This window comes from Dermacentor andersoni, chromosome 6 (genome assembly GCF_023375885.2).
Source record: "Dermacentor andersoni chromosome 6, qqDerAnde1_hic_scaffold, whole genome shotgun sequence".
NCBI lineage: Eukaryota > Metazoa > Arthropoda > Arachnida > Ixodida > Ixodidae > Dermacentor > Dermacentor andersoni.
The window spans coordinates 28,206,729-28,230,644 of NC_092819.1; the positions used below are offsets into that span (position 1 = coordinate 28,206,729).

Sequence of the window (23,916 nt, forward strand, 5' to 3'; positions counted from 1 at the left end):
ATTTGAGTCCTAAGCTGCGGAAAGAGTTATCGATTTCGCGCGCTTTCTTTTGAACCCTTAAGGAAAGGAGTGTACCGCGCGGTGCGTACATTTGAATACAACGTTTTCAATGACGATCTGCAGGTTATACTCATAAGATAAAGACTAAGAAGTATGTATATGGAAACTCCGGCAAATGAGATTGAATAATTGATTAATTAGAATGAAATAAGGAATACTTGCGGTTCCGCAAGGAGACCATTAATAACTTTACAATATAGTCTCATCAGCCTATATACAGCGCAACATACTATAAGTATAGAGTCCTTCGTTTTCGTGTGAAACCCGATAAAGACCGATTTTTGCACCCAGAACAGAATTTATGAATGTCGGGTTGAGCCAGATTTCTCCCCTAATTTTACTCTTTTGAAAAGGATAATAATAAGCCCAGGTGTTACAAAACTAATCAGTGCTGCCCACATTTTGTGAGCAGATAGCCACGAAATATAATGTTATTAATATTAATATGAGTATTGGTATATGCCTCGTCCTTGCATCACACTCAAACGAAAACTAGCATATATAACATATTCAGCGCGCTCCGGCCTTCAGTGAACGATATATTTCTTTTGCTGTTGTTGTTGTTAATAGCCGCGTTTACATCAATACGACAGTGGCACATTACGTCGCATTTCTCGCTCATCGCATAATGTAAACAGCGGCAGTGCGCTATAGGAAGCAAATGTTGCTTTGCATTGCGAATGGTCGCTGTGACGTTAAGACCATGTTTACCTATGACTACTTTACGGCCTAAGAAGTGTGACTGATTTGTGTTGTTGCCGTACCGTCAATTTTATTGCAGGAGAGTGTAACTGGTACACAGTAATACATGACGACAGGAGACGAGGACGAAAAGCCGGACTGTAGGTCTACAATGGCCACAGAAATGCTCCCAATGCATATGTGCACGTCAAGAAGCGCTTGTAATTTTAAGTGAAAGCATCACACCTCCTGCGAAGCACGCCCTTGTGCGCTACTTTTTTGTACTTCTTTACTGCGTTAAAAAAAGTTCATAAAACAATGCAAATAACGCATCGCCAAACCCCAAGCTATTTGTTGTTTATATTAATGCGGTTTCTTGAAAATGTGTTAATAAAGCCTGACAACAAGGAATCGTAGAAGTGAGTTCGTCACATGATTTGCGAGCACTGTCTGTGTCATTACATGTTCGTGTTAGTGATTTCGCTAGTTTAAATGGAACGTTTATGTGCAAAAGAAGAACATTGTTTGTGTTAATTGTTCTCTTTCTTTTTCTTTTTTGAAACATAATCAGAAACATTCCCAGCTTTGAGCTGCCGGGCTACGAAACCCCCGATTTCTCCCCGGTTTCCCTCTTTAAATATAGCACCCGATTTTCCCCCCGAATTCGAAAACATACAATACCCCCGAAAATTAAGGACCCTAAATGAGCAACAACTGCGCGTTGTGGCACGCGTTAAAAAGAGTTCTAAGTTGTCCTGTACAGAATATTCCCCTCTCAAGTAAAACACATAATTATATTGTTACGTTGTCACGACTGTAAATAACGACCCAATGTCAAAACTGCGAATTACGCAGTTTGTAACAGCAAGTAACACTCAGTCACGTAACAGCAAGTAACACTCAGGCACAACGATAGCGGCGATCAAAGTCGGCGATCGTCAAGCATCCGATCTGCAGGTCAAGCGCGTCAGGTTTTGTGCGTGAATCGTAGAAGGTTCCAGAGAGAGAGAGAGAAACAGCATGGAGAGGAAAGGCAGGGAGGTCAACCAGACGAGCGTCCGGTTTGCTGCCCTACACTGAGGGTGAGGGAAAGGGGGAATAGAAAGAAGAAAAGAGGCAGGAAGTGATGACTGTGTGCAGTGAAGCACCGTGACACCAAAGTGGAGTTCCATAGGTGGTAATCTCCGTTAATCACATCTGGGACCACCAAGGGGCCAGTGGCCATTGCGCGAATAGGAAGCTGCGAGTGAGCTATATGCGGCTTGCTCGAGAGTTGCAATCGCTGGTGCTTGCGTGCCTTCCATAAAGTACTACCGAATTCGTGTCGCGCATACAGTCTGATTACACGGGGTGCGGTGACAACAGACAACGTATAGAACCAGCGATAACAGAAAGGCGTGTCTTGCGCTGAGCGATAACATTGCAGCACAGATTGGCACCTGAAAAGCGGCCACCCAAATTATGAACAATTTATACGCGTGCCAATATCAAGCGCATGCAGTTTATCTTCAGCAGTTCTCCTACTTGTAAAACGAGATGACTGACGCGACTCACTGTCGATATCAGTTACTGAAAATTAGACTACAAGCCTAGGTTGTGGTGGTATGAGCGCTTGTATACCACTGAGATGTTTCCTGCAATGGCGAGTTACACTGGTGCAGCTAGTATAAGGGCGTTGTTGTTTTACTTCTCGTTTTCGTTTTCATTTTTTACGTAATCAAATCTCTAAAGATCTCCTGTTGGCATGTAGCAAAGTTCCACTCCTCGAGCTGCGACTTCTCCTAAAAGCGGACGTCATATATATTGAAATGCATAATCGACTAATCTTTGAAACGTTGTTAATTAACTTCCTAAAAACTTATGGAACATAAAGTAATTTCCGTATTGTAGCCGGTGAGTTGGCAGTGCATAGCCACTTCAAACGAATTCTGATGATGTCGCTATAGATTCAAGACATGAGTTCTAAAACTGTGTGACGAAATACACGGACGCTGGCGTTCCAGGAGCCGAATTCACAAAGCTTTTCGTTTGTAAGTGCTCTTTGCGTTTGACCGGTTGCCTTCGCTAACATTATGTCTGGTACGAGGATTGGCTAGATTGTTTATTAAGAACAATTACATAGCGTAAAAACATTTTGTGAATACGGAGCCAGTTATTCTTGCAATTCAGTGCTTGAAAATGCGTTTTGTTGAATAAAAGTAAGCGGGACAGCCATGAATTGTTACCGTAAGTTTCGCGGCGCCAATCTCAAACCTGGTGTTAGTTCCAAAATTCTTTCCGGGCGGATCTGCCTTAAGAACTCACTGGCTTCAATTCCTAAATTACAATATGTGCCCAAAGTAGCTAGTTTAACAATTTATTATTAAAAGCGAATGATGGATTTTATTTTCTTTGTTATGTAAATCTCCACCGCTTCAAGTAATCTAGCGCAGGTAACACGGGTGCATGTGACACGTAACTTGCGTCACATGCCACATGCGATTGTTTTTTTTTCTTTTGTAATTCTGTTAACTTAGATAAAGCAGCATCAGATTCATACCTGAACAAGAAATAAATATTGTGCAAAGTCAATCAGTTATGATTTTATTCCCGTACGCATTAAACATGCGTCAATGACAATTAAAATGACAATGGTCGATGGCAATCGCCAAAACTTTCCACGTATAGAGACCCGCGTCTTTAACAATGGGCAACCAGGCAGCGGCAGCTGGACATGCGGCATGTTTCCCTGCGGGCACGATCGCCGAGTTCTAATTATTAATTGAGCTATCAATATTTCCTTTGGGCTCTCTACACATAGTGACGCCACCCGAGCCATATGTAAAAAAAAAAAAAAAAATGTGCCGTTCAGTCGTACCGGGACACCAACATCAAACGGCTACCAGCGAAACCACGCTCCTTCATCAGCTGCCATTTTACGAATAAAACGAAGCACGCAGTAACCAGTGCCTTCCTTCTTTCTGCTCTCAAACAATTTTTTTTAAAATAACGACCACTCTCTGTCACTATTGGAAGAGTATGGAGGCGCTGTCCGCACCTGCAACATTCGCAGGAGAAGATGATGCTCGCTTGTTGGTGCGCCGCTGTTTGATCTCGCTACGAACACAGCACTTTATTCAAACTCGGTATTTATTTTATGTAAGGGATACGCGCACCCTCGGGCGAGAACAAACCAGCCGCCGCGATCAAGCGTGCCACGCAGCTGGTTCGCTCCCGTGGTGGGGATGCTGCGGCGGGTGGTTGGTTCACCGCTTTGGGACCGGCCCATCGCTCCGCCTCTCGGAAAGGCGGCCGCACCGCATGGGTTCAAAGTTTGGCCGGCAAAGCAACCGACTGGAAGCTCGCAGGGTGAGTACGGAATCCTGGATCTATCTAATTCATTGATTTGGCCCTGGTCTGCGCACTAGTACGCCGCTATTATTTGGATGTGCGTAAAGGTAACATATGCGCATGAAGACACCAATATTTGTAGCATTAACTGCCGTGTTCTTGTTAAGTGCTTTGTATTAGTGGAACGTCATGTCACTAATATGTTGTAGAAACTCGGTAAACCCGCGGATTCTGAAAGTCGGCGAGCACGGTTTACTAAACTGAGTAAAACTGAACGTAACTAACGCTTTACTTTCGAATATAAGAGCAACTTGTGATTTAGGGAATATGTTTAGCTACTCCCATTGCCTTAATCAGAAACGTGTGAAACGCGAAAATCTTGCTCTGATTGGAAAACCTTGAACCAAGAGCAAAAGCTCTAAACAGCTGGAAAAAATACCGCTAACTAGGGCCTGCAATTTCCTACATAATTTGCTAAAAATAAGCGAACGAAAGAAAATTTAGGCACAAAGTTAGCAAATTTGCAACTCTACAAGAAAAACAGGTTTCGCAATTATGTAAGTTGTATCCATTACATGATCTGAAGTGGAAAAGCATGTTGTATTATTTCACAACTTATGTGAAATTATTCTACAAAGCACAACTCGCGAATTTGTGGCGCATTTCAGAGCGGCACACATCAATTTTGTCCTCTTTATATGTCCCAATATATGCACCTTACATAATTGGGATACCATTTGCTAACGTTTATTTACCTAACTGGAAACTCGATGCTTCAATATAGAAATATGATAGAAAATTTTAAAAATTTGATAATCAGAGAAAAAAAAGATCTGCCCCTGGAGTCGTTAGATTTCTAAGTTGATTTAATCTTTCTTTAATGTAATCGGCTCAGTGAATGACAAACAGAACTATTTCTCTAGTTCCTACGTATTCAGCTAGGTTCTCCAACATAAAGCTTGCTCTCGAGCACAATTTGTGATTATAGAGAAGTTGCTACGACGAATAGCCTCCGTTGGCGACTACGTGCACCGAGGCACGCACTTCGTTGCACCTGCTCGGCGTTCATCACGAAGAGTTCGAGAAGCGCTCCACAAATCACGCTAGACATTCACGCAACGTGTCCGCGCACCCCCTCTCCACTCGTGTCGTTCGCAATGTTCATTTGCACTGCTCTCTGATTCCCGAAGCCGTGTTCACCACAGTGTGACGAGAGGTGAAACCTCGTTATAACGAAACTGCGCATATTTGACGACGTTAACTTCGTTATAAGCATTCTTTCGCCACGACACCATAATATGTCTTAAGCAGAACAAACAGCTGCCAATATAAATAAACCACCTTCACCATTTAATCGGAGGTCTGTCAGAATTGGTACCAAAGGAAGGGAGGCTTAATCGAGGAAGTATCACGTCATTATACGGAGTAATGAGATTCAGAAATATTCCGACATGCTGTCGGACAATGCTGACACAGGAGAGGGGTAATCGGAGGTCGCTAGAAGTCCTCGTTTCGAAGTGGATTTGAATCGGCTGATGATGAAACCTCGGGCCTCTAAAATGGTTCCTATAGCTCTGAAATGGTGAGCAGTTTGTTTAAATCACGTGTTCTAGTGCGTCGTAGCGGAGCTTGTAGTCTGTGAGGATGGCACGCGTGACAATTTTCGCCGGCCATCGCATGCATTTCCGCCCCAAATGTCTATTCTAAGCGTCCCGTAGTTTCTCCTAGAATTTGCGAGTACGTCTACGCGCAGAAGCCACCATACCGTTTAGAGAAAAGTGTCCATCATCGTGATTTGATCTATCATTTCCTTCATTGTGCCCGTAGTTTAGTTGCACACTGCTTCTGTAGCGGTATTTGACCCCATCTGGATTGATAGCCTTTTCATATCATTCGTATTTTGTAATAGCTGCACTCTGCCTGCTCACCTAGTGACGCAGCGGAGTTCTGGCCAACTTTTATGAGACAACCCCCTAAACCATTTGAATGAAATTTATTGCACTTGAGAAAGAAAAATTCTATTGTGACGGTAAAAAACAAAATTTTGATTTTTCGCTGACATTTGAAAAAGAATTGCCATAAGTTTCCAAGTTTAAAAAAAATAGAAGTGCGAAGTTTACAAATTCGTAACTCTGCACCAGAAACAGATAGGGCAGTTTTGTAAACTGCATCCGTTATGAGAACCTAAAGCGGATAAAGTTGATACATGAATTTACAGTTCACGTGAATTAATTGCAATGTTTATAAGAGTTTTGCAAAAGTTCTCCTCATATATTAGTGGTACATTTTATAGCTGCGTATATCAAGTATGTCCTCTTTAGATGTAATATTAGGTGTCGTTCACAAAATTTTGGTATCGTTTTTCATTGCTGAGTTACAGAGTTGTAAAACTGATAGCCTTGCTTTTCTTTAATTTTCATATTTTCGACAATTTTCTACAACATATCGTTGGCGAAAATAAAGAATCTGCTTCTTACAGTAACAATATTATACCTTGATCTTTTAAACGTAAAACCCTAATCAAATCCGGTGCTGTGGTTGTCGAGGAAAACGACTTCTCTATTTCCGTCTGTATAGATAGGAGCTTCCTAGCTAAAGCTTCTTCTTAAGGGTGCTGGATACCCAAATAATGTGATCTTGTTTTCTTGTAGCAAAGTAAAAAAAAAAATCTGAGGCATATTAGTTGCAACAGCTGTCCAGAAAAAAAAAGCGCAACAATATTTGTTGCTTTCAAATTTGATTTTATAACACCTTGTGGTTGACCCAGCACAGCCTTAGTCCCTTTCGCGCCCCTAGACCCAATTTAACTAGTTACGTACACAGCTTTCGCACGGGGTTAAATAATGTACGGAAAAGGTTCAGAGAAAACGTTGTCTTCAAAATATATATATATATATATATATATATATATATGGTGTGTCTGTTTCTTGTAGGAGACTGGGAAATGCCGGAGACCAGTGCAGGAACATTTTTACGATAAAGCCATTTGCCTCATGTTCAATGAGAGTTGTTTACCAGTGCCCGACCACGTGCGAAATAACTTCCACAGACCAAACTGAGCGTTGCGTTAACATTAGATTAAGTGAGCATGGAAGGTCGTCAAGCGGAAACCTCCAGTTGCGTTTCTTGCACGTGTACACTGTGGCCAGTGTAGGTGCATGCGTATATATTCGAAAAAAAGAAGAATAGAAAACAAAGACTTTGTACTGAAAGCCAGAATAGGCATGAACATGTAGCTATTAAGACATACCACATAAAAAAGAATGCAGATGCGCGCATATACAGAACGTCAGTCATATTGCATGACGCTGAGGTTTTGCACCTTGATGGTTGATTAACAAGCTGTACTTCATTGTTTGTTATCGAATTGCATGGAGCATGCGCATATTTCCTGTACGCATACTGGATGATATTCCAATAAAAAAAATCAGTTGCGAGTCAGTGCCCGCGTTATGCCTTGCACCGTCCTTCGTGTGCTCATACTAATTTTCGTTCAATGCGTGGTTTCGTAATAATCGCCGTATAATAGTGGCACCGAATACGAAAGGAGTGATACTAAGTCAACGCGGATACAATTACATATCGATGTACACTTATAACTGTCGCATTTCCTTAACCAAATTTTCTTACACCTTCGTTACATCCGCAGTTTCGCTATATCCGTCAATTCGCTACAGCGGTCTGTGTTTCCTGGCGATAACGTTCGTCCCTTCGTAACATTACCAGGCTGGCAAGCCCCTTCATGAGTGCCAGCGGCGAAGAGACGGCCCTCGTGGCCGCGCAACCCCTGCCGGCGGGTTGCCGGTCTCGGCCCTTCTCGGCGCCTTCGTGCAGCCAGCCGCTGCGACGGATGCTTCTGGACGCCGGCGGTTCGCGGCCCGTGACGCGGCCGCTGCCCGTGGCGTGCGCCGGCGGCGGCGTCGAGCTCCTCCTGCCCGCGTCCGCGAACCCGCTGTGCGCGCGGCTGGCCCGCGACTGCCACGAGCAGAACGCGACCGTGTCGCGGCTGTCGTGCGGCCGCCTCTCGCTGACCACGACGCGCGCGCTGTGCGCGGGCGAGGAGCTGCGGCCGTGGCTGTCGCCCGCGCTGCTGGCCGAACTGGGCGTGCCGGTAGCGCTGACGCCGGCGCACATCCGCGGCCACCGGTGCTACGCGTGCCCGGACTGCGGCGCGGTCTTCGAGCAGCCCAACCCTCTCAAGGCGCACCTGGCGCTGGACGCGTGCGGTGGCAAGCCGCCCAGGCTGGCGCCTCCCAGGCACGCGTGCGCCTTCTGCGGGAAGCTCTACTCGCGCAGGTGAGGAGGAAGAGACGTGCTGGATCTCTGCCCGCGTTCGCCGAGCGGTACTCGGCTCGAAAATCTTTCCTCTGACTGACAGCACTGGCCATTCCTCGACCGAAGCACAGAAATTGCGCTTCAACGAGGCTCTTGAACGATTCCTGCGATGATCACTTACCTTCCGTGTTCATGTAGACGCTGAGAGAGCCTGGTTACGAAATTTTAGCTCAGGAATCCCGCAGGACCATTACTGAAGCCCCGTGACCAGTAACAGTTACATTGTGAGGAACAGGGCCTGGCATGCCACAGAGGAGTGGCTACAGGCCACGTCATCTTTACTTATTCGGTCGCAACATATTTGAAAGACTTGATATGATATGGGGCATACTTACCTCCCGCAACATGCGGCTGCCGCCGTGCCCGCTGCATCCAAGTAGAATGATGATGAAGTAGAATGCTCCTACACATGTCACGCGCTCATATTTCGACCACGGTATACCCAAAAACAGCAACAAATTATGCTTTGCCCAGTGTAAAACCTATGTATTAATACAGAATACACCGAACTATAACGTTTTGTTAGTGTAATTATAGTGTTGCGATATAAGAACAACAGAAAGGAACGCAAACCTGCGATTTTTCCAGCCACACCGCCTAAAGGCTCAATGCCTATCTGCACGCGACGCGGCCTACACGAGGCAGCATTTCCAAGCAGCGTGCGCGTGTTTGCAGGTATGGCCTCAAGATCCACGTGCGCACGCACACCGGCCACAAGCCCCTGGAGTGCCGATTCTGCCACAGGCCGTTCAGTGACCCGTCCAACCTGAACAAGCACGTGCGCCTGCACGCGCAGCGGGATTCGCCCTACCGTTGCGCGCTGTGCGCCAAAAGGCTGGTCCGACGCAGGGACCTGGACCGACACCTGCGCGCAAGGCACCAGCTCGAGGCTCCGCCTGTGATGACAGCGACCAGAGCGCCTCGTGCACATGTGGCCACTGCGACAGCTGCAGCAGCGTCGGCACTCTCTTCAACACACGCGACGCAGACTGTTCTTCGAGTGATGCACAAATGACTGGTGCAGCAAGGGGGGAGGGGGTTTCTGAAAGCTTACGCCGCAGCTTACGCCAAACGTGTACGTCACCGGTCTCTCAGCACGCTGCTCAACCGGCCCACCTCGTCCGATACATCCTTTGGAATGGTTCTGCAACCCCGACATTATCACCGACAAAGTGAGAAGTGCTAAGCGTTTGGAACACGTCCATGACGAGTCTATTTTGCTAATATAATTCCCGAAACACGGGTAAGGTTGTTTTGCTCTTTCCTTCTATATCTTACGGACCGACATTGCTCGCCTTACTTAAGTTTACTTCCTTATTTTACCAAGAATAAAAAAGAATATACCATCGTCAGCGTGATCGTGTTGGATCAAAGTACTCCATCTTATCACGCAAATAGAACATCGATGCGACGGTGAGTGGAGAAATGGATTGTTGGGTATCCTCTGCACGCATTGCGGTACGACCGTCTACATCTGAAACTCTGGGGTGTGGCAGCGTCCATAGAATCATATCTGTCCCTTAATTGTTAATTCATCGTACTTTTGGTAACAGCGCAAAGGAAACGGACAAAAGGAAGAAACACGACAACACCGTCCTTTCTTCCACGGACAACACTTCTGTCCGCGTCGCTTTGCGCTGTTAACAAAAGTGCGATGAATCCTAACCAACAAACTCGCCCATCTTGCTATCTTGCCTTAATTGTTATTCACACATTGCTGTCTATGCAAACAGGCTTTTACGCATGAGCTCAAGAGCTGACCATGCTGGCACTTCGTCAATCCTCTGACGTCTCTGCCGCCAGTCCGATGGAGCGAACTACCAGAAAGCTTAACCATCATCACTGCAGTCTCCTGTATACTTAAGTGTAACGCTGAATCCGAGCAAGCAGAGAGCTCCTCAATTACAACTGTAACAAAGCTAATCATACTTAACGTTTCCAAATCTATGACTGGCTAAGTGCCAAATTTAGAGGTTTATCAACTGTCTCGCAGCCCGTGCTCGACAAATAAACCACAGCAGAGGCCGCCACGTTTCGTAATGAAGCGTTTATTACAAACGCTATTCTCCCTTTTGCTGCAGGAGCCTGTTACGCCTGCTCACACCCACATGTATATTTAGAGACGTCACATTGAAGAACTCACAGGAACCGTCACATGCATCCGTTGTAAGTAATACCCTGCTGGTACGTGCTCACTGTGGGCCTAATTTACTAGAAACAGACTATTCGACCCAACCTACAGATGGCAAGAGCTCGTAGGAACAATTGTTTTACCATACGACAAATCTACAGCCCTTCCTCGTCGAGCATGTCACAGACGTCACAGAGCATGTCACAGACGAAGGAAATCTACAAGTTCCGATGTGCTTAAACGGGATGTTTGGTTCCAGCGCTCAAAAGGATATAAAAGAACCCACGGGTATACAGGGTGTTACAATGTTTGGTAACCACGACAGCAGCTCGTGCCACAGTAGCTCTGCTGTTCGCGAAGCCAGACTCAGATGCTGAAACTGCTTTTTGTGGACGCCGCTCGCTCGAACTACATTTCTTACTGAACAATTCGAGACACTGCGTCAAGAGAGCATGCGGCGCGCTTGTACGGTGAACAGTGCTGCACTCGATCACGCGGTTCTTTATCTGTCCTAAAGCTGTTCCACACCATTCGCTTCGTTCTTCTGCAGATTTCTCACGCCTACCTGACAAGATACTTAACAAAGTATATATATATACCCTCCTCAACAATCTCTCAACAAAGTATATACAATGTCCATATATCTCGCCTGAAGATAGTTCGCCGGAAATGGCTGAATTTTGAAGCGGAGATTCGCGCATATGGTACACGATAGAAGAATTCTGCTGGAGCAGACGCCGTTCCGTTGTGTTCACGACAGCGCCCGCAATGAAACCGCGTCAGCCGCTGTCAGCGCTATGTCGGCCATTTCTGTCGGCCCGTCCGTGTCCGCCAATTGTTGCGGCATGGCGTTGGCGTCTCCCAAGGCGCGCAGCAAGTGGAACGACAGCGCCAGCAGGCCGATGCCCAGCAGGTCTCCCAGTGCGGTCAAGTAGGGGATGGCGGCGTTGTCCGGGTCGATCTGGCGGGCCCACATCCAGTACACCATGCACCGCGACAGGTACAGCAGCAGGAACACCTGGAGCAGTGCCGACGAGAAGTAGACGAGCAGGAAAACGGGCGTGACGGCCATGTGGCTGGGCCGCACGAAGCTGATGGTGTAGGTGAACACCAGGTGGCCGGGGAGGACCATCATCATGAGGACGCGCGCGGTTCGCGCGTTGCGGCCCTTGCCGAAGAAGGCCGAGCACGGGTCGAGGCAGATGCCGCCTCCGGCCTGCAGTAGCGGGCGGGCGCCGATTTTGGTGCGCTGGTGCAGGAAGGTAGACAGGCGGCTCGTCTGGATCGCCACCAGGTTCCCCGCCACACCTACGGACACGCGTGCGTAACATCAGCGCGCCTCTTGGAAAGACCGCAGAACACATGCACGCTGTATATATATATATATATATATATATATATATATATATATATATATATATAGAGAGAGAGAGAGAGAGAGAGAGAAGCATCTATGGTTGCCGCAAGGTCATATTAAAAAAATTGATGCACTTGTTAAAGAACAGCTGTTTATTGTGTCGACGTTTCGACTAGATATAAATGTTAAGCGGGGTGATCATTATCAAGTTTTGCGGAATATTTAAAAATCGCCTGTGGCCGATAGCATAATTATTGTCGTTGAGTGGGATTATTTGAAGCGGCAGACATTACTAGCACGAGAAATCGAAACACATATTCAACTATATTTAACAAAATTTACTTATTAACTTCCTTAAAGAAATTAAATTATAGGGTTTTACGTGCCAAACCACGATTTGATCATGAGGCACGCCGTAGTGGGGGCTCCGGAATAATTTGGAACACTTGGGGTTCTTGCACTAAATCTAAGCACACGGGTGTTTTCGCATTTAGCCCCCACCGAAACACGGCTCATCAACTTCCTAATTAGTTATTTTACGGCATATATTGCAATGTTACGAATTGTAGCCGATGAGTTTTCAGGACGTACGCATCCACTTGAAGTGAAATTCCAGAATGACACCAGTTCCGAGATAATATTTCCCAAAGTGAGGGACACAAAACACATGGGCGTTCCAGTTACTTCTGTGCTTCGGTGCCTAAAAAAGCGTTTTGGTAAAAAAGTAAATGGAACAACAGTGCATTTTTACGCCGAGTTTGATGGCGCATATCTCCAAACTGGTGTCATTCTGGAAATTCACTCTCAGTGTATGTGTCTCGCGAGCTCACCGGCTACAATTCACAAATTAAAATACATGCCGTCAAGTAATTCATGAAGCCGCTAATTACCGAATTTTCGTTAATTATTTGAATATGTGTTTCGAATCCATGTGCAAGTATAGTCCGCCTCTGAATAATCCAGCTGAAGAACCAGAATTTCGTTATCTGCAACAGACGATTTTCTTTTTTTTTTTAATCCATAAAGCTTAGAAATGATCACCCCATATATAACGTCAAAACATTGCCATATTCACCAATCGCATAATGCATAAATAGAGGCACGCGTATACAATTGGGCTTGATGACCAGTTAGGAGAATGACAAATGTTTATGCCGATTGGAGAATGGCAATTACTAATTTTATTCGTGTGTGCAAAGAAAGCTTCATGGCTGTCGCAAGCTTGCCAAGGTAAGACAGTCATTTGTTGATGACTGGACAAGATGCAAAGCGAGAGCTGGCAAAGTCTGTTTTTGCGATTCCTTGGTCACAATAAGAAAAATGCGCGCGTATTGTGTTAAATAATAGTAATTCGAATTATGGCGTTTTACGTGCCAAAACCGCGATCTGATAAAAGGCACGCCGTAGAGGGGGACTCCGGAAATTTGGGCCACCTGGAGTTCTTTAACGTGCACCTAAATTCGTGTGGGCTGCTGAGGACGTGCACCTAAATCCTAATATAAAAGTAAAGGGGTGGGGTCTCGTTTGCTCTGAGAAAGTGCGCTTTTTCACGTAACATTGAGCGGCTTACACAAATATCAAATTATGTATAAGGGTTCTCCGAGATATGCCTGCATCTTGGCAGAAACAGTAAGCGACGCCATTAAGTACGTACCTGCATTTTGAATGTCATGCACACGAGAGTCACATGTCAGCATGATTATAAGCCCACGAGTGTACGGAGAGGAGTTAGCGTATTGCCCGACAGACTCACCGCTGATGACTGGCTGGAAAACGGCCAGATTCTCGAATGTCGGCACCGTCATGTCCAGTATTGAACCACCGAGGCTGCATAAGCGTAAAATTAATCACAACCCGGTCCAGCAGCTTTAAGGACAATGCAGGGCAGAGTGATAGAAAAGCCGCGAAGAAAAAGATCCATGGGCCTCAGGTAAGTTGGGCTTCTCTAGTAAGTACTGCTCCCTCTCTTTGCAGAAAATAAATAAATAAATAAATAAGTAAGAATAAATAAATAAATAAATAAATTAAATGACAGTTCATAATCAAAACAGAATAAATATTTGCAGAAATATCTGGACCGTTAGCCTATGTGACCAGTTATCGGTCCAATCTGATACAAAAGCACCTGTAAACTAGGTGAAGGAACAGAGCTGTAATGACTTATACGAGGTGCATAAATTTTATAACAGCTATGCCGCCTCATAATCATAAGGAGAATACATATTGCAATAGGAATCATGAAATATGCGTAGCTAACAAAATTCCAACGTCCAAAATAAACGCAATGTCTAACATACAAAAGAAACTCCATAGTGTATATACATTCGATATTACAAACGATCTATCTTGAAAACATTTTGTAACACGGTAACATACCGTGTCGGAATTTTAGCGATGTTGTCGCTAGATTTAGCGACTTTCTTGTCTGGTTAGAGTCATTTTTTTTTATTTAACGACCAATGACATTTTCAGCGACATGACAGAACAATTGGCGCCATTTTATCGACTTCAAAGTTGGCAAAGTGGCGTCGAAATAACCTTCTTTAGTGAACTTTATTATTCAAAAGCTACATGTGGGCGGCCAAAATTGGCTGTATGACGCGAGGGCTCTGTGACCATGAAGCAATAGTTGTCTTTACAGGATTCCAAGTGTTCACACAAAATGCATGTTTTTGTTTCTTTATTCTTTACGAAACCAATTGGAATGGGTCTTACAGCCTCAGGTGCTGGACTTTCACTAAGTATGTTCGATTGGTAAACATTCACAAATTTTATTGTGAGATTTAGAACGCAGCAGGTGAATAATAAGATAGGTTGACTCTATAGAAAGGTGCATACTTAGGAGTGGCTCGGTTCGTTCACACCAGCCTGAACATACTGCTTCTTTGTAGCATGTGTTTTGGACAAATCAATACTACGAAGAACCTTCAGGTACACTAAGGGGCGGAAGTATCGTATTTGACTTGTTGAAGATCACGTATTTCCCCTCTCCGTGATAACATGCGACCTTGTGCGTCTTGCAGAATTTTGCTATCCTCTCAGGAGCATCGAGTTTTCAGCGATAATGTGGACCAAGTGCCTTTGCGTGCTAGGAAACTCAAATTGCTTGCGTTCTTCTGAATCGTGGTGCTGTATTTGGAACTTCACTATCTGAAGGCGAACGCCGAATTTCAGCTACCATCGTTCATTTGTATGTAAATGTAGTGGTAAATTAAAAGCCCACTACACAACGCTAGTAAATTCACTCCTTATTATTCACTCACACAAACTTATAGACAAACGTGAGACGTTTCGGTAAATGATTTTACGCCATGATAGCGTATATTAAAAGTGCCTACGTTACCCAAAATTTATTCAAACGCAAACGACAATGTTAGCGACCTTGCAGCAAAATTTAGCAGAAATTCAGCGATTCTTTTGCTGCATTTTAGCGACATGCTTAAAATATATGGCAACTCTGCTTGCATAGGCAAGCATGCTAACATATATAGGCTGGTCATGCTATGCATGACCGCTGCTGTCATGTTGCATCGTAAGTTTCTGAGAGCTAGGCTTCTTCTCATCACTCTCCAAGCTTCATCGAACAGTCGTAAATTGCAACAGCATCGCAAATTACAACTGAAATTGCAACGACAAAAGCGGCTTCCACCACATGAGCCATAGCTCGCGTATATACACTTGAAACAGGTGCTGTTTTGTGTAAACAGCCAGCTGTATACGAATAGGAAGTTAAAACCCTCAAGCTGTGCAGCGTCCTCATCCCGTTTCAATACACGACCCGCAACGCTTCCAATAAGTGCACTTCCTCCTCCGTGCAAACTCTTTCGGATCCGGGTGCCTCCCGGATCCGGGAGCGTGTAACGCAAGCTCGCCTGGAGATGGCCATGGCCGAGATGATGGGTATCCAGCCGCTGCACAGCACGGACGAAGTGTAGGCGTTGCTGCGCGCGATGAGCACCCAGAGCGGGATGAACAGCAGGAAGAAGATGACCACGCACAGGTACAGGCGCACGTCCTCGGTGCCGCCGAACAGCAGCGACCCGGCGCCGGCGAGCAGCGCCAGCGTGGTCAGGTCCCCCAGCGAGGCGGCCACGGGGATGGCCACGTTGTCCGGGTTGATGTGGTGCTTGCGCGACAGGATGACCACGCCGATCATGACCGAACCGAGCACCAGGCTGGCCACGCTCGCCGTGACCAAGCTGCTGGCGCACAGCATGAGCGCGTTGCGCATGTCGAAGTGGCGCTCCGTGATGAAGCCCATCATGACGGCGAACAGCGACGCCAGCAGCGACACCACCGTGGCCTGGCACTGCACCAGCGCCATGTTGCCGCTGGCCGACTTCCACTGCTCGCGCAGCGTGTCCATGTTGCCCAGGTTGGCCTGCTCGCGCATTGCGCGCGCGACATGACTTATAAACTGCGGGTACTGCAGTTTAACATTCATTCAGCCGACTGTTTGCCTCCCATCCTCACTCCACGCCGACGTGCCACTGTCGAGGGGGTGTGGAGACCACTGTGCGCTATGCTTGCACCATCGATATCATTTACAGCGCAACTCTGTGACCTATACGTCAAACCGTCTGAACTCGGCAAATCATCCTTTATTCATTTATTTTTTTCTTACGCAAATAACCATGGATTTGGTCACGCGTCTCACTGGCGCAGAAGGACGCTCGAGCGTTGCTACAATCAACGCACTCGGAAAGCTTTGGCGACAGTCTAAAGAAACCATGCAGCTCGACATCGCGGGTGTCAGTCGGCGATGCCCGCGGTATCAAGATTTCTTCTGTTTCTCATTTCCCCAACGCATCGTACACGGTATAGTGTACTGGACGTGTCGCCTTGGCATATTCTTGCTTTTAAGGAAAGTATGCATGCTTTCCTGGTGGCTAGCCGTCCTCGTGTTTTTCTTCTGAGGACAAGCGATGACCACGACCCTAAATATATCGATCATAATCACTTGAGCCGCGGACACTTTTTCGCACTTTGCTCGGCTACTGCTCAAGAGAGCACGTTTGGTCTGGCCTGTTGCAATTTCACAGACGTCTGCATTTCGGCGTGGACCAGATAATTTGAATTAATGCTTCCCGAGAATGAAAGTCACGCTATATAAATGCTATAGGAGAACAGATGTGTGAAGGAAGTGCCAAACGAAAACGAAGTGCGCAAACCGTTTCGTCCTTCTACATTTTCTGCCTGGGACAGAAAGAATTACGTGCTAAAATTGATCTTTTTACTTGTTATGCTCACATATTTGTTTAGAGTAATATTTAGTTACATTATCATCCATATGTAAGAGTTAACATTTTATTTCACAATTACAAGTTACTAACTTGCATTCACTTTTTTTTCATCCTAAAAAACTCCTAACCATCTTACTGCACGATTCATGGTCAATACCCCAGAGCGGCTTGCGCCATTTCACAGAGTAATAACCAACCAGCCAACCCATGTCATTTTGCTTAGTGACCTTGTAGGGTAACCTTCACTTTGACGTAGGAAAACCAGCTAACCCTTTTTTTACAAACTCTATTGTATTACTCAATTGCGACAACCTTTTTCTCCGAATAAATACGATACTACTAAACACGGCCATTGTTGAATCAAAATAACAAAGAAGACCTTGGGATCCAAAGTACAACGGCTCTCGCAAGCTTCGTAAGACCAATGGCGCGACACTGCTGCCACAGTGCGAATATCGCCCATAACCTGCCCCTTATGTTCACCAAAAATAAACCAGATACTTCGTTTAGTTCACCGAGGACACTGGCAAAACATTACATTGTAAACGCATGAAGATCGGAAGGGAGGTTTTGTAATTATTTGCGCATCTCCTAACTAAGCCAGAAACGTTAAAGCATTACACATAACGTGCCCCTTATATTTACTAAATGTGAACTCAGCGTTACGTGGAGTTCTCTCAGAAAAACTTTCTGTACACTTCCCCTGCAACACATATATGGCATCCATTCTTTTAAATATGAAATTGCTGCAGCCTTTGGCACTCCCATGGTAGGGGGAAAACTTTGTACTGACTTGCAGGCAGAAAACGAACATACAGCCATTTTAACTTAGCGCCCATTTAACCAACACACTCCGAAATGTGCGTGCCTGCACAATCGGGACCCACATACGTATGCACGCGGGAGCCTCCTACTCACCTGAGTGGACATGCGGGCCGCCATGGTCATCTCAAGGTTTCCCTTGAGGCCCAGAAGCGCCGGCACCAGAATGAACAGCTCGGTGACGTTCTGGAAGACGGGCCAGTGCTGCACCATGTCGAGCAGGAGTCCCGCACCTACCGTGCCGAAGCCGGCCGCCAGAAAAGGCACGAACACCTGCAGCGCGGTCGCCCGGATGGACTCCTCGAACCACAGGTCGTCCTCGGTTTCGCAGCCGCCGGAAGAGGCGCGGGCGACGCTGGACTTGACGCGAAGCTCGGAGGTCTCGACGCAGAACCCTTCGCCATCGCTGCAAGCAGCGCAGTATCGTGTTTCCCACGCGGTGCGGATCGCCAGGTGACCTCGAGCGTGAGGTCCACAGAAAATTCATCAGGGCTAAAATAGAATCGCTAGCTGGGCAAGTTGGTACATGTCTTTGAAGAATCCAAATGGCTAGTGTAAAGTCACAAGGGAGAGACACGGAAGTCTTGCCAATAAATGTTACCTCCTAAGGAGCAACGATTATAGGCTTTATTTAATAATCGCTATAGGGCTGCAATGCGGGTTTGTTGGTGCGGCATCTTGGAGTAGCACCGTGTCTGTGACTTTCGTGTGCCTTCTTCCGTCCTCGGCTATATGCGTTACAATCGTACTTCGATAACAACATGTGAACATAAGGGGATCCCACATAAAACATTTTTGCCCCTCAGCATGACACATCGCTTAACCCACGACCGCATAGCATGCACGCATGCTGTCTCGAAGAGCAGAGATCGGCATACCGTATCCGCTGTTTTTACTGTTGCAACGAACTCCTTTATAAATAACTGTAACATGGCCAATAAGTTCTCCGTAGCCATAGTAAATGACAGGGGAGAACTCCTCTCGGCAGCCTCGCTGAAAACCTCCTCGGTCGATGTGGCGGAACAGGCTGCTAAAGCTCTCGGATTGCTGGACTCAAAACGCACTACGGTGTACACGGACTCCCGAGCAGCTGTTAGAGCGTTCGCATCGGGATTGATAGCCAAAGAAGCAGCCAGGATTCTAAACGGCAAACACCCCTCTGACATTGTTCACCACATAGTCTGGTTCCCAGCTCACATGGGACCAGACGTATTACCGGGTCACCTGAACCCCAATGAGATTGCCCACGACCGTGCGCGAGGTTTCGTATGCCGCGACGGGATGGTGTCTCGGGTGAGTTCGGGAGAGCTCGTCCACAGTGATCCACTGGTTACTTTTCATGAAATCACCTCTCATTACAGAGGGAATAGGCAGAGCTTTCCTTTCCCTCATCATTACACGCAAACCAACCACTGACGATCCTCACGGATTCCCAGCAGGCCTGCCGCAACTTCCTACAGGGAAGAATTGGAAGACCTGCTGCACAAGTCCTAGCCGGAATACTCAAGGAGGACCCTGAGGACTTCGCCACCCAAACCATCATCTGGATACCGGGCCACACTGGCATCACGGGCAACCTGCAGGCCGACAGAGCAGCTCGAGGATTCGTACATAACCGAGCACTCAACACGCCGGCTGCAGAAGACCCGGACCCTGTCGACCTCGAGTATTCAGCCATCGTGAACTACCACAGAGGGCGTCGCTTGCGATATCCACCACCCCATCGAAATCTAAACACAGAAGATGCCGCTGCCTGGCGTAGGCTCCAGACAGGCACTTACACGAACTTACACATATTACATAGGATACACCCCACAGCCTACAGGGACGAATGCCCATGGTGTGGGGCCACACCAACCCTATACCACATTACGTGGGAGTGCACACTACACAACATAGAACACCCAGACACGAACACCACGAGGGAGCAATGGGAGGCACTGCTGTCCAGCTCGGCCCTCGACGACCAGCTCAAGCTGATTAAGAGAGCTGAGAAGATGGCAAGAGCCAGCGGAGCCCTGGACTAAGGGCCCCGACCATTAGCAGTTTTTTTTATTATTATTTTAATAAAGTTTATCTATCTATCTATCTATCTATCTATCCCTCATCATAAGCTCAACAGGCCACAAGCTAGCACGCTTCGCATGCTCCAGACGGGGTCCTACCCCTCTAGGGGCTTGTTGAACAAGCTCCACCCGGACATCGATCCACTCTGCACAGATTGTGGCACTGAATTCAGCTCATTAAATCACATGCTCTGGCAGTGCCCTGTGTTACAGGATTTTAACAAAGAAGAATACTGGACGAAGGCCATCACAGACCCGAGACAGGACGTCCAGCTCCTGGCTGTCCAGAGGGCCCGTGAACGAGCGGAGAGGCATGGCCTCTCTGTTCCGACATGGGACTAGCCAACGGCTGGGTAGGGACCTGCAGGCCCCCGCTTAGCTCCTCAGGACCCCAATAAAGTCGTTTGCTGCTGCTGTAACATGGCTTTCCCGCGATACTTCGTTTCTCAAACGATGGAAGTCGACTGTGGCACATAGCGGATATTACGTGCGTGTTGTTCCAAATTATTTATCTCTGCTCTCGCATCTTGATTCAGCCATAAAGCAAGTTATCAACCATTCCAGTGATAACAAGCACTTGCGTGGTTCCAGTTCTTCAACACTTCAATTTCGTAGAGCCCTTAGGAGCAGTTAATGTATGCCTTGTTTAATGATCTTCGATAACACCGTAAAACAGGCAACCCGCGAGGAACAAACCCACGCTAGGTTGTATATCGTATCAAATGAGCCTGTCGGAAGGATACAAAAGTATTTTTCTTACCATTGCTCGCTGATATGTAGGACGCTGACGGCCGACAAGTCATTTTCCTTCTGTTTATACTCTGTCAACTCTATCAACTCGATTGAGCTGAAAAAAGAACGGGGACGTTAGTGCAAAGATGAAAGTGTTCAGGTGCTATTCAAGACTATAAGACCTGTCCTTGCAGATTCTGTATTGTAACATCAGTGACTTTCATTGTCTAACAGCGAACCGGGACCGGATCCAGATTTCATCACTTTTGGGGCGAGCGTAAGTGGATGGCATAGAGGCGGGCGGGGATGGAGGTATATGAGTTGTACGGCCGTACTGCTATGACGTTGCTGGAAATTAATTTTATAATCTGTTTTCCAATTGCTTCTTATATTTGCTTCTTTGTTCGACATGTGAGAGCGGTGTTTTCGGTCTCTCGTATTATACTCGCTTCTCTGATCCTTGTAAGCAAATCCAAGCAGACGTCACTATACGAAGTTACAAAGATGAGACTAATTCGAAAGCGCACGTTTACTACGCAGCGGATCGTCAGAAAACTGCATAATAAGCGTAAAACAAATAGCAATGTTTCTCGGGGTGGCATAAAAGCCTTCGTTCGTTAAAGCAGTACGGGTCTTCATGTCCTGTAAAATAAGAATTACAAACAAGAAAACAGGACCCATGTAAATGAAGTCGCACATCATATAAAGAACCAAGTGACGTTAACCCCACATAACAGCGCTTACAATGTATATTGCTACCTGCATTTGGATGCCGGGGAACATGACCGAGGAAAGGGAGAGGGGAAGGAAAGCAGGCGAATGATGTCGCACGTCGTTTCATGCCAAGTATCCTTGCACGTACGCGAAAATGTCGGCAGGGGGACACGAGCCCGGTGTGCCCCCCCCCCCCCCCCCTTCCAGCTACACCTCTGCATATCAGTGGCACTTTGAGTGCTTTAACGGCAGTATGTAGTTAGAACTTTCCCGCTGCAAAACTGTATTTCTTATTTGTTTGCATGGATATGTACTGCTGCGCATTCTCATTTTTTAGTGGTCGACGCGAGAATTTGAGCACGAAACGGCAGCGAGCGCTGGGTTTTGGTATGAAAATGCTCCGGGCATGCTGTTCTGACGAAGTCGGGTTGGGTAACTGTATGCCGCGCTGACAGGGAAGTGTTGGAGGCCTCAACAAAAGGAGGGGATAAGGGGTGTACCTGATTAGCTTAGCGGTGGAGGGTGGGGGGATTGCCTAACCACCCTTCTGCAACAACCCCCCCCCCCCTTTCCGGATTTGCAACTGTTTGTGAAATCATCCTCGTTCCGTAATGTTCGTTACCGAAGCGCAACCTTGCTCCGAAGAGAGACATGACAGCAACGTAATGTATTTGTAACGCGCAAGAGAAATTCACCTATAGTATCTACATCTATAGGACGTTCTCAAGACAGCACACTAACGGCCACGTCAGTGTGCTGACGGCCGGGTACTCGGACCACGACTTCCACTGTCCTGAGAGGGTGAAGATCCTCGCCATGTCGTTCACGACGCAGTGCCCTTCATACGTAGCTGACGATACCATGCGCGACCGCATAATGAATTCGGTTCGACCTTTCAGTGAGGATCGACAGCTGTCGCGCTCTGCTTCGCGAATGTCCGAGGGTTTTCTCCGTATCAAACAACAGCCTGGCAATACTTATGGGCGAACGGATTCGACGCAGAGAGGAGAGACTCACTTTGATGCGTGGCGCGCCTGCCGCTCAGCCATGGCCGCACTGCAATGCCACTCGGCTCCAATTAAGATAAGCGCACAATTTACCCTCCGCGCCGTCAGTCACTCGATGGCCACTTCACCTACGTAAACGCGCACTCCTTCCCTTGTCGTAAGCATGCCCGCGCAATCGCCGTTGCATGCGTAACCGTGTCAAGGGCGGAAGGAAGTTCTCCAAACAATCCCGTAGCAGAGAGAAAAAGAGAGGCGCTAAATCACGCGCCGGGCATGAGTGGAATCACCTCGTCACATTGCTGGCCTGATGAGCAGCCTCGCCCCGTGGGTTGTGATGCCGCCTCAACAATTGGCGGGGAAACAAAGAAGAACGGACGAGGACCTGCACAGAACTGGCGACGTCAGCTTGGCCAAAACAAGTTTTGTGTATGCACCTTGCAGATCGTGCGGGAAAGTTGGAACGAGACACTCGAACAAAGAAAAAAATACTCCCGCAAAAGATACCGGAAAACGCAGTTCAAGGCTAAGATTTAAGCATGTGTTTCTTGATTGATGGTCAAACGAACTGCGCCCAAACGAAAACCAGGAATGTCTCAATGGCCGCGTGCAAGGCTCAAGCGGTGGATTCGAAACAGCGCCTACCCATACAGTCCTACACTAAAAGGAATCAACTGAGTAACACACATGAAACTCGTGTGGATTTCTCAGAATGAAAGCTTCGCAGTCAAAGAAAAATTCGTCCTGGTTCAGGGATCAAACCAAGCACTGATTTTTCTTCACCTGCGAAACATTTATTTATTTATTTATTTTGACAAACAGTTACGGGGTCTTTCTTGCAGCTTCTTGTTACTCTCGGGTGGCTGATAATGTTACCCTGCCATGAAATTTTCTCCACTTTGTAGATTTTCACAGAAATTACTTGCCACAGTCATATATTCCATGCGCCATTCTCGAGGACTGTTCACGGATTGTGTCAGCAGTTGTATCTGGCGAACACATTATTGTTTAAGCTGTAAGGTGTTTTCAAGAAGATCGCATAGATCGCTGAGATCAGCCCACGAAATGGTATAGAAAAATGCTCGATACGCAAAAGTGGGAGCAACTCACCAAGAAAGACATTGCCTTTAAAATGTGATACAAGAGCACAAAATACGGACACATCCCACAGTACAGGACAGTATGGGATCGTTTTTTTCTATCTGATGAAGCTTGGATCACGTGGGAGACAAATCTTCATGTGAAAGCTCGGTGCAGCATGTACGGCGACATTCTGCTTTTCTTTGCACCGACCAGCACAGGCGTTACGAAGGACACTCCGCCAAGTGGTGGCAGTTCCCGGTGCTACATGGCTGCATGATGCGATGATTACCGAGAGACTAGGCAGCTGCTGGCGGGCGTCATCAGAATCTATAGCTGTTTTCATGTCGCCCCTATCAAG

At 46.8% G+C, this 23,916-nt stretch overlaps 3 protein-coding genes across 9 annotated transcripts in view; 1 reads left to right on the forward strand and 2 right to left on the reverse strand.

Moving 5' to 3' along the window:
- LOC126521440 (MKRN2 opposite strand protein) overlaps window positions 1–7,885 on the reverse strand; it is a 27,121-nt gene extending 19,236 nt beyond the window's left edge. For 6 of the 7 annotated variants that reach the window (XM_055066010.2, XM_055066012.2, XM_055066007.2 and 3 more), the window contains exon 1: window positions 7,795–7,885. The gene's annotated coding sequence lies outside the window, so the exon portion shown is untranslated. The remainder of the gene's footprint in view (window positions 1–7,794) is intronic. The other variant, XM_055066009.2, reaches the window with a different exon arrangement.
- On the forward strand, window positions 7,814–9,758 carry LOC126521577 (uncharacterized). Its single transcript, XM_050170272.3, has 2 exons — window positions 7,814–8,367; window positions 9,082–9,758. Exons 1-2 carry the CDS (start codon window positions 7,814–7,816, stop codon window positions 9,419–9,421), a joined length of 894 nt encoding a protein of 297 aa, XP_050026229.1. The 3' UTR covers window positions 9,422–9,758.
- Window positions 9,759–10,659: 901 nt separating this feature from the next.
- On the reverse strand, window positions 10,660–22,533 carry LOC126521428 (solute carrier family 41 member 1-like). Its single transcript, XM_050170126.3, has 6 exons — window positions 22,489–22,533; window positions 20,786–20,872; window positions 18,056–18,365; window positions 15,767–16,275; window positions 13,648–13,721; window positions 10,660–11,845 (listed from the first exon to the last, which is right to left on the reverse strand). Exons 1-6 carry the CDS (start codon window positions 22,518–22,520, stop codon window positions 11,289–11,291), a joined length of 1,569 nt encoding a protein of 522 aa, XP_050026083.2. The 5' UTR covers window positions 22,521–22,533; the 3' UTR covers window positions 10,660–11,288.
- Between the last annotated feature and the right edge of the window lie 1,383 nt (window positions 22,534–23,916).